The 11,462-nt window shown below is 38.1% G+C and overlaps 1 protein-coding gene across 2 annotated transcripts in view; it reads right to left on the bottom strand.

Moving 5' to 3' along the window:
- Nucleotides 1–266: 266 nt before the first annotated feature.
- The window catches only part of SCIN (scinderin), a 99,188-nt gene continuing 87,992 nt past the window's right edge, over nt 267–11,462 (bottom strand). Inside the window, exons 12-16 of one of the 2 annotated variants that reach the window (XM_080819076.1) lie at nt 8,222–8,399; nt 7,822–7,943; nt 4,822–4,899; nt 2,615–2,675; nt 267–1,348 (exon numbers count right to left, since the gene is read on the bottom strand). In XM_080819076.1, coding sequence (XP_080675202.1) covers nt 1,221–1,348; nt 2,615–2,675; nt 4,822–4,899; nt 7,822–7,943; nt 8,222–8,399 — 567 coding nt within the window. In that variant the 3' untranslated portion in view covers nt 267–1,220. The remainder of the gene's footprint in view (nt 1,349–2,614; nt 2,676–4,821; nt 4,900–7,821; nt 7,944–8,221; nt 8,400–11,462) is intronic. The other variant, XM_080819077.1, reaches the window with a different exon arrangement.

The raw sequence follows: 11,462 nt of genomic DNA, 5'->3' as shown, positions 1-11,462 counted from the left end.
TCCCAGGGTCATGGGACTGAGTCCCGCATGCAGCTCTCTGTGCAGCAGAGAGCCTACTTCTCCCTCTGCCTGCTGCTCCCTCTGCTTGTGCTTGCTTGCACTTTCTCTCTCTCTGACAAGTAAATAAATAAAATCTTTAAAAAAAAATTTCCTTACTTTGCTTTAATTTTTCTCTAGAAAAGTCTTGCCCTGCACTTCTGCTGGTAGAAGGCTCCTAACTGCTTTTAGTTTGGCACTGCCCAATACAAATTGATTTTTGCTCAGATAAACTCTTGAAATGTTTAATACTGTTCATCTTTAACAGGGCCCAGATTTCATACGCACTGATATTTAAAATCTTTCATAATTATGTAACCTTGGAAAAGTTGTTTAATTTTGACTACTTAATGAGGATGAATTAAGAAATATTAAATTCGTATTTATTTATGCATAGAAGTATTTAACCTTAAAACTAATTGTGTCATTAACTCACATGTCATATTTAAATAAAATGTCACAACAGAAAACCTTTCCAAAAGAGATTCATTTTAATGATGAAAGACAGCATTAATGAATTTTTTCGTACGTAACCTTTGTGGTATTAAACATGTACTGTCAAGTACATATATCTAACTGGATGAGACTATAATTATTTTGTCATGAAAAAGCTGTGATTTCAAAGGCTTTTAAAAAGGCAAACATGGTAAAGTTACTCTTAGAAGATGATAATTAGGAGTGAATGGTATCAGAGTCACACTGACTGAAGAAGGCAAATAACAAACATTTAAACCATCTTAACCTAAACCTCATTGCAAATATACAATTCTTTTGAACACAGCACATGGAAAGGAGAATAACCTCCAAGGCATTATGGCTTATGTCTCTGGCATATAAAGAACTAGTTTGGCTAAAGTTTCCTGAATTATAAAATTCCCTGATAAACTCCTCTGGATTATGCATAGTTTTTCAAACTTTTAAAAGGTCATACAAAAAGAGACAAATGAGTTTTCAGCAGAGCTAATATTGGTCCATAACAAAAATTTACTTTAGGTTATTTTAAAATACTGACATAAGAAAATTCTAGTTTAGAAAGAATTCCAAACCAATACAAGGCATTAAAAAATTGTCATAGGGCTGAGGTTAATTTTCTAAAGTCAAACAAACAAAAACCTTTCTTCTCCTCAAAACAGCAATGGGACAGTGGCTCCAAAATTTTTTTTTTTTTTCCTACAAAAACCTGTTTACCACCTTCTGGAATCCCAGCCCAGGAACCAGCCTGTAAATGTGGGTGGCTCATGGCCCTGTTTTACGATGACTATTGGTGTTCTCTTGTCTCTTCCAGAAGGGTCTGTCTCAAGATACATTTTGGCTATAAAGAATTGAAAGATAAACATATTCAGTTAGTTGTTTTTAAAAAAAAAATTATTTAAATTCAGTTTAATTAACATATACTGTATTATTAGTTCCAGAGGTAGAATTCATCAATTGCATTTAAACACCCAGTACCATTACTTCAAATGCCCTCCCTGATGCCCATCAGCCAGTTACCCCACCCCCCACCCACCTCCCCTCCAGCAACCCTCTTTGTTCCTTATAGTTAAGAGTCTCTTATGGTTTGCTTCCCTCTCTGTTTTCCTCTTATTTTATTTTTCCTTCCTTTCTTCTGTGTTCATCTGTTTTGTTTCTTAAATTCCACATATGACTGAAATCATATGGTATTTGTATTTCTCTGACTGACTTATTTCAGTCTTAAGTCTTCTGACTTAGCAGAATACACTCTAGCTCCCTTCATGTTGTTGCAAACGGCAAGATTTCATTTTTTTGATGGTTGAGTAGTACTCTATTATATATATGCATATATATACATATATATGTCCCACATCTCCTTTATCCATTCATCTGTCGACGGACACGCGGTCTCTTTGCACGGTTTGGCTATTGTGGACATTGTCGCTATAAACACTGAGGTGGTTATGCCCCTTCAAATCCCTATATATGTTTCCTTTGTATAAATACCTAGTAGAGCAATTGCTGGCTCATAGGGTCAGTTAGTTTTGATTAAACTAAAATAACTATGGAGTGAAAAGTCTCCCAATAAAAATAATGAGTCAAATTTTCATTGCCCTGAAGAGCCAAATACCGTTCCATATGAACAATTCCTTATTGATTTCTCTCCTCTGCCATGGATTGCACATGAGAGTCTAATGATTGCCTAAAAAGATTTCAAACTTTATAGAATTATCCTTATGGCATAATTATTCTTGTACTTTTCAAAAATTAAAAAAAAAATTGTTCCAGAAAGAGCAGCATTACTCAAAAAGAATTTTTTAAAAAATCTAGGTTATCATAGTTAGAGGTTTTACTAGTTCTATAATAAAGTGAATTTGAAGTTTTCAGAATAAATTGATGTAATCATGTTCTAAATTAGGTAACACAACATTTTTCTTATTCTTATTCTGAAATACTTCAGTTCAAAAAAATTCCATTACACTTCAGTTCAGAAAGCAAAAGCTTATTAGATTCTGCCCAGTTTTAATATGTGATTTTGAAGAAAGTGGTGAAAAGAGCAGTCAGGATAAATGCCATAATAAGCACTCAGGGTAAATGCCATCATTGTCCGTGGGATCTCGCTTACCAGACTTCAGAGATTCTGTCCTCTCAACTTCATTGGCGTCTTTGCCGACCCAAATAAAAATCTGAAAAATGAAACAACAATAATACGTACTGTTTGGGGAGTGCTGGCTCGGTGCAATGCCTGTACCAAGAGCTTCTCACGCATGGCTCACTTCATCTTCACAGCAAGCCCCCAAGTTAGGAACGTGGAGAAGGAAGTACAGGGAAGGTGGTCCATCACTTTCCCAATGTTTGCATTTATTAGGAGATACTCAAAACTGATATCCAGCCAGTTTGGCTCCAGAATTCACATCCTGATATTTCCAGTTTATATAGTATTTTCTAGTTCATACACTTGCTCAAAACAACACATTGGCTGTTTTCTGCAGCCGCCCCTTTAAGGTATGTATGTAAGGCAGTCATTATCCCCATATTATTTTTCTCCTGCAGGGACCTCAGCCTCCCTTGCAAAGCCTCCGCCTTAAGCCTATAGTGTACACCTAAAACTGTATCTTCTAATACATTGGTAAAAGTGCTACAATGTTTAGTATTTAAATATTGAGGTTTTAAAAATTTTTTTAGGTTTTTTAAAAACTGATATAATTAAATATTCTGTATGTATCCTTCTTGTCAAATGCATAGGTTGTGAACTTCAACGCTGAAACATTCTCTTGAATTACCTTACATTTATTTATTTTTAAATATTTTATTTGTTTATTTATTTGAGAGAGAGAGAGGGCACATGAGAGAGCAGGCATACCCAAGAGCTTGGGGAGGGCCAGAAGCAGCTCCCCGCTGAGCAGGGATTCCTGATTTGGGGGGCGGCGGGAGGGAGAGGTGCAGCTGCTCAATCGCAGGACCCTGGGATCATGACCTGAGCCAAAGGCAGACACTTAACCAACTGAGCCATCCATGTGCTCCTTATTTTATGATTCTTCTTTTAAAAGGATTTATTATTATTACTTTTTTTTAAAGATTTTATTTATTTATTTGTCAGAGAGAGAGAGAGCGCGCAAGCACGGGTAGACAGAGTGGCAGGCAGAGGCAGAGGGAGAAGCAGGCTCCCCGCCGAGCAAGGAACCTGATATGGGACTCGATCCCAGGACGCTGGGATCATGACCTGAGCTGAAGGCAGCAGCCTAACCAACTGAGCCACCCAGGTGTCCCGATTATTATTACTTTTTAAAAGATTTTATTTATTTATTTGACAGACAGAGATCACAAGTAGGCAGAGAGGCAGGCAGAGAGAAAGGGAGAAGCAGGCGCCCCACTGAGCAGAGAGCCCGATGCGGGGCTCGATCCCAGGACCCTGGGATGATGACCTGAGCTGAAGGCAGAGGCTTTAACCCACTGAACCACCCAAGCACCCCTATTTTATAATTCTTAATACACAAAGATGTTTTTATTGACATGATGTTTTAAATTTCATATCTACAAATATGTGATCCATTCACCTGGGGACAATCTGTGACTAGGTTTCAAATTCTAATATGTTAATTCTAGACCAAGAAGCTAAGGGATAATATAACCAAATGATTTTAACAATTAAGAACAGAGCTAGAAGTCTTTACTTACTGGTGTTGACTCTAAGAGTAGGCCTAATTCAGATGCAGGTATCATAGTTGTTCCATACATTTTAGTTCCTAATATATCTATTTTCCCTTCTATTATTATCAGTTTACACAAAGGCTAAACAACAACAACAACAAAACCCCAACTATCAGATACGGCATGCCAAATCCCCATTCATTTCCTCCTAAATAAAGCCACACATAACAGCAACATATTTTCTGTATAGAGTCACAACTCTTCTGCGTCTGTTTCTTCCCCAGGGGAAAGGTCCCCTATGGTGACTCCTTGTTAGATTTTAAGAAAAACTCTAAATCTTTGACTTTGCCATGGTACTGTACGCCCAAGGCATTGTACCCACTAATGCATTTGCTACTTAAATGAATGGATGAATGCATTAAGAAATGAGGAGTGAATGAATTTTACACATGAATGAAAAATGGAACTTTTATGCCTAAAACTACACAGCCCCAGACGGTAGCATGGAATTTTTTCCACATTTGGAAATAATTTGCAACAGGTATCAGTTTTATTTTTTGCCAAACTGTGTTGAGTCTTTCTAAAATGCAGCCTAAACCCACAAGTCCATTTATTATTAGACTTGCCATTTTTCAAAGCCAGTTTTGCCAGCTCCCAAATACACACCAAATACGGTTTTACCTGTTCCCAAGCATCTAGTAACATGACATCATCTTCTGCTAAATCATCCTGGGTGAACTCTCCTGGAACCTCTTCAATCTGAAATGTTTGAAAAAGCCTTAGGATCAAAGAGTAAAGCAATAATTTTTCTAATACTAGGGTACCAATGCATTGTATTATTTTAAAGCACCATAAAAATAAAGCTTGGTAGTCATTTTTTTGTTCTTTCTGGGTAATAAATATTTAGGTAATTATTTGTTTGTTTAATCGTCTCTCACAAGCTGACGGAATCTGATCTGGGAAGCACAGTTCTTACGACAAACATGACACCTGAATGCATCAGGGAATCTATAGTCCATTTGACCACAGTTCTACTGCCAGTCCCTTGTGACAAGCTGCTTCAGAGATCTCCGTTGCCTTCCTAGTCCCTAAAGACATTTGAGTTTATGGTCTAAGTATTCAGTTGTCTTTTATTTTGTAGGTCAAGATTATTATAATAAAATCAATAGGTCTGGTCACTTTCTAAATCAACAGTTCTTTTTTTTTTTTTAAGATTTTATTTATTTATTTGACAGAGAGAGAAAGAGAGCCCAAGTAGGGGGAATGACTGGCAGAGAGAGAGGAAGAAGCAGGTTCCCTGCCGAGCAGAGAGCCTGATGTGGGGTTCGACCCCAGGACTCCAGGACTATGACCTGAGCTGAAGACAGATGCCCAACCGACTGAGCCACCCAGGCGCTGCCTAAATCAACAATTTTTGACACAATGCTATTCCATATGCAAAGTTTTATTATTATTATTATTTTAAATGTGTTAAATCATGTTCTCTGTAGTTAACTTTAAAGTTTGCTAGGGAGGGTTAGTTTAATGCACATACTACCAGTGGGCAGATATTAATCCAAAGTTCCAAATTTTTAAAGGATTCTGGATAACGAAGCCCCTCACCCTTAGGAAGGTATGGTAGACGGGACTATAGTTCATAACTCTTCACTCCTTCCCTCTGCTGTGTGACTCTGTAGTGCAGTCAAGTAAGTGGAGATAGTCTTGGCCTTGGCCATGTCATATTAGCAAATGTGACTCTTCAAGGACCCTCTTGTGCTCCTGGGCTCAGTTGTGGGAAAAACAGGCATGAATCCAACCTGTACTCCAAAGGAGAACCTTCCAGCTGGGCCAGGCCTGGGTAAACCTGGTCCCAGGCAATCTGCAGCCTTCTGACCTTAATACATATTTATTGTAATCTGATGAAATTTTGAAACTGTTATATAAACAACAGACAAAAACTACTTACAGAAGGCAAAAACTTAGTTTATATCATCTTTTTTATGGAATATTTATCAATCACATAATGACTTAAAAAAAAAACCAAAAACTTTAAATATCACTCCATGTCAGGCACTGTTCTAACTCCTTTATATGAACAATTAATTTAATATTCACACAACTCTCTGAAGTGGGTACTAGGATTATCCCCATTTTACTGGTGAGAACACTACAGCACAGAGAGGGTAAGGAACCAGCCCAAGGTCACAGCTAGTAAGTAATATCACCAAGTAAGTGATATTGCACAGGCAGATTGGTTCCAAAACCTATGCTTTTAACCCACAGGCTCTGCTGTCTTATGTGAATCTATAGGTCTAAGGCCTGCTTTTTGATGATGATAACTAGATCAAATACTTGCCAGTCACATTTCTTTTCCTTAAATTGTGAAGGGAATAGTCGGAGTTCCAAATATCAAAAAAGAAAATGAGTAGGTGTAGAGGAAAAGTATATTTCCCTTAAATATGTTCATGACAAAAACATATTTTTTTAAACCTGTTAAAAAAAACAGATTTTTTTAAACCTGATTGAGAACAAAGCCTAGGTATTATTTTTGTAAAATACATCTTCATTGGAGACAAGCATGTTATTTATAGCAATAATAACAAATAATACTAATAAGAAATTACAGAAGCATTAATTGAAAAAAGTTGATTAGATGCCATATCAAATCAACAGTCAAAAGAGTAAAATAACAGATTTTTTTCTGGCAAGTTTTTAAAATACAAGGATTTCCTAGAAAGTCGGTGAGCAATGTGGTGCCCAACAACCAAATATTTATCACAATTTGAATCTTTAATTTAAACCTTCAAGTTTTAGGTCAAATCTCTAATAATCTTCAAGTGTGGTTTGAACATGAGCATTTTCTTCCTCAAAGCATTTTATTTCTAGCAAGCAATGTAGCTGGGGAATGATTTAGACAATTCATGTGTATGTGTTGAAAAATAAAGCTTGTATTCACCAGGACATGGTGACCAAATCTTTGTATCAAATTTTATATAAGAAAGAAGTCTGTTCTTTAAGCAAAATATTTACTCAAAAACCTAGCATGTCAAACAGAGAAAACAGAATTTTTACGCTTCAACTGAGATGAGGGGCTGCACCCCAGGATATTTTAGAGCCTGATATAAAATCAGTCTTGTACACCAGATACTTTGAAATGTCTACAATTCAAAGCCTGTGAATGACTATAAAATAAAACCTTCTTGCTGATTTCACTCAATTTGCAGGTGCATATGTAGCTTTCTATGATTCTGCCCAATGATCATAATGTTTTCATAATATTTCTAGTCAGTCAACATGGTGAAACTTTTTATTCCCTAGGACATTGAAGTGTAAAACTGACACAGTTTGATCAGAAACCACCACGGTTTCCCACAGAAAGTGTCAAATTATTAAATTAGTAAATCCAACCATATGCATATTCATAGAGCTACAGTCTCATGCTGACACAGGTGCCAAGTAGTTGACATTTTTAAAAGCAGCTTGATTTATGTAGTACTTTACGGTGTTCCTATGCTTTCACATCCATTATGTCATTGACTCTTAAAATGAACTTTTGTAGAGGTAAGATGATCACCTGTTTGCAGATAAGCAAGCTAAAACTGAGAATCAGAGCACTGACATGGCTGAAAAGTGTTAGAGCCCCATGAGAACGCCTCTCCCAATATTCTTCGGTTCTACCCCCATGTTTTGTAAGACACTCACGATGAATCGTCCAGTTTTGTTAGAGCAGCCGTAAAGCCGAGGTGGATGATCTTCAGCCTGGGTTTCTAGCAGTGGAGAAGTCTGGTAGTGTTTTCTCCCTCCAAGGGAATCCCAAAACTCTTCTGTGAAAAACACAATGAGTTAGCCAATACACTTCCAGGAGCCCAGAGATGGTCTTGCCTTTACATTAACTAATGATATTATTTCATCTTGACTTTAATGTTAAGAAATTACTTAAATATAGCAGGTCCCATCACCCACTTTTGCAACTAAGGGAAGGATCTGTAATGCCCTATAATTGTTACAAAAGTCCTGTTTATGAAAAAGTTTTAAAATTACATGATTAGCAATTATACCAAATACAAGTCCTGGCTAGTGTCCTTGATCCCACAGTACACACCTGGTTCCTCGCCTTCCTGAATCTTTGTGGTTTTGCATTTGAGGACACTTGCCACATACTCTGCTCCTCTCTCCTCCTCCTGGCTGGCACCTTTTCCTATCCAGATGTAGCCATTGTTTTGTCGCAGTTTCAAGACAAAAACGTCATTGGAATTCAAAGACTGTGCATCAACATCTACCTAGAATATAAAGAAAAATAACAGAGGAATTCAGATTCGCCGCTACTCCCTCAATAAACACGTCTGAAAAGTTGTGACAGGAACAAACCATCCATTACCTTCTGTCCTGATCCCAGGGTGGCACCAGGACACCACTCTGGCATTAGAAACAGTAGTAGTACTTTGCTCTGTATCACTTATATGTTCAACTGCCCACAGACAGTGGCAGAGGGCTCTAAGAATAAAGTTGGCCAAACTTAAGTGAGAAGGAACAAAGATAATATTTAAAGAAACCATAAGAATAAGCATCGACTATAAGTGATGTTTGGAAAGTGGGTGTGATAGATACAAATGACACACATAAAGCAAAGATGTTCAGTTTTGGGGACACGTGGGTGGCTCAGTGCGTTAAGCCTCTGCCTTCAGCGTGGGTCATGATCTCAGGGTCCTGGGATTGAGCCCTGCGTCCAGCTCTCTGCTCAGTGGGGAGCCTGCTTCCCCTTCTCTCTCTGCCTGCCTCTCTGCCTACTTGTGATCTCTCTGTCAAATAAATTTAAAAAATCTTAAAAAAAAAAGATGTTCAGTTTTTCTTTCCCCTATTTACGAGGTTTTCCAAATAATCAAAGGGATACCTACCCAAAACAATTTACAGATTTAATGCAATCCTTGTGAAAATGCCAACAGTATTTTTCCACAGAGCTAGAACAAACAACCCTAAAATTTGTACAGAACCATGAAAGACCCTGAAGAGCCAAAGCAATCTTGAAAAAGAAAAGACTAGATGTATCACAATTCCAGACTTCCAAGATACATTACAAAGCTGTAGTGATCAAAACAGTATGGTACTGGCACAAAAAGACACATAGATCAGTGGAACAGAATAGAAAGCCCAGAAATACAGCCACACTTATGTGGTCAATTAATCTTTGACAAAGGAGGCAAGAATATGTAATGGGAAAAAGACCGTCTCTTCAACAGATGGTGTTGGGAAAACTGGACAGCTACATGCAAAAGAATGAAACTGGACCACTTTCGGGTGCATGGGTGGCTCAGCTAGTTACGTGTTTGCCTTTGGCTCAGAGCATGATCCTGGGGTCCTGCGATCAAATTCTGCATCAGGCTCCCTGCTCCATGGGGAGCCTGCGTCTCTCTCTTCCCCTCTTTCTCTCTCTCTGTCTCTCATGAATAAATAAAATCTTTAAAAAAAAGATTTAAAAAAATTGGATCACTTTCTTATACCATACACAAAAAGTAACTCCAGCTGGATTAAGGCCCTAAATGTGAGACCTGAAACTACAAAAATTTTAGAAGAGATAAGAGGCAGCCATTTCTGACACTGGCCGTAACAAAGACTTTCTAGATATATCTCCTGAGGCAAGAGGAGCAAAAGCAAAAATAAACTATTGACACTACATCAAAATAAAAAAAAACTTCTGCACAGCAAGGAAACAACTAACAAAACTGAAAGATACCCTACTGAATGGGAGAAGACGTTTGCAAGTGACATATCCAATAAAGGGTTAGCATCCAAAATATATAAAGAACTTAAGTAACTCAACACCAAAAGAACAAATAATCCAATTAAAAGTGGGCAGAAGACACGAATAGACATTTCTCCAAAGAAGATGTCCAGATGGCCAAAAGGCACATGAAAAGATGCTCAACATCACTCCTCATCAGGGAAATGCAAATCAAAACCACAATGAGGTATCATATTACACCTGTCAGAATGGCTAAAATAAAAAACACAAATGTTGTTGAGGATGTGGAGAAAAAGGAAACCTGGTGCACTGTTGGTGGGAATGGAAACTGGTGCAGCCACTGTGGAAAACAGTATGGAGTTTCCTCAAAAAGTTAAAAATAGAACTACCCCATGATCCAGTAGTGGTGCTACTGGGTATTTACCAAAAGAATCTGAGAACACAAATTCGAAAGGACACGCATGCCTATTTTTATTGAGCCATTATTTACAGTAGCCAAATTATGGAAGGAGGCCAGGTGTCCACTGATACATGAGTGGATAAAGAAGAAGCAGTATACATATTATTCAGCCATAAAAAGCAATGAGATCTTGCCATTTGTAACAATATACGTGGATCTATGGACTATAAGACTAAGCGAAACAAGCCAGGCAGAGAAAGACAAATGGCAGGTAATTTCACTCATATGTGGAATTTAAGAAAGAAAACAAATAAGCAAAAGGAAAAAAAAAGAGAGACAAACTGAAAAACAGACCCTTAACTATAGAGAACAAACAGGGTTACCAGAGAGGTGGTGGGGGGAGGGACGGGTGCACTGAGTAGTATTTGGAAGTGTTCAATCACTATATTGCACACCTGAAACTAATATAACACTGTACATTTACTATACTGAAGTTTTTTTTTTTTTTTTTTTTTAAAGATTTTATTCACTTACTTGACAGAGATCACAAGTAGGCAGAGAGGCAGGCAGAGAGAGAGGAGGGGAAGCAGGAGGCTCCCTGCTGAGCAGAGAGCCTGATGCGGGGCTCAATCCCAGGACCCCGGGATCATGACCTGAGCCGAAAGCAGAGGCTTTAACCCACTGAGCCACCCAGGCGCCCCTATACTGAAGTTTTTTAAAAAACACAAAAAACCCACAAAACATAAAAATCATAAAATCATTAAAAAATCAAAATCATGGGGCGCCTGGGTGGCTCAGCGGGTTAAGCCGCTGCCTTCGGCTCGGGTCATGATCTCAGGGTCCTGGGATCGAGCCCCGCATCGGGCTCTCTGCTCAGCAGGGAGCCTGCTTCCTCCTCTCTCTCTCTGCCTGCCTCTCTGCCTGCTTGTGATCTCTGTCTCTCTCTCTGTCAAATAAATAAATAAATAAATAAATAAAAAAAAAAATCAAAATCATAAAAAATCATAAAACAGGGACTGGAATCCAATGTTGGCAAAGAGATAACAATGCAAATTCACTAAAGGGTTCTCCAGGCTCAGATAAATTAAAACTCAAATTGTAAAAGGCTATAGCAGATTAGTAACAGCACTGACATGCCCTTTCCTTTCAAGCAACAAGCTGTGGCCACTGTCTGGGATCTGCCCAGGAAAGCACAGCTGTGCT

The sequence above is a fragment of the Martes martes genome (genome assembly GCF_963455335.1).
Source record: "Martes martes genome assembly, chromosome: 11".
In the NCBI taxonomy this organism is placed as follows: Eukaryota; Metazoa; Chordata; class Mammalia; order Carnivora; family Mustelidae; genus Martes; species Martes martes.
Note: the sequence above shows the minus strand (reverse complement) of the source record. Positions and strands in the feature narration are given on the sequence as shown.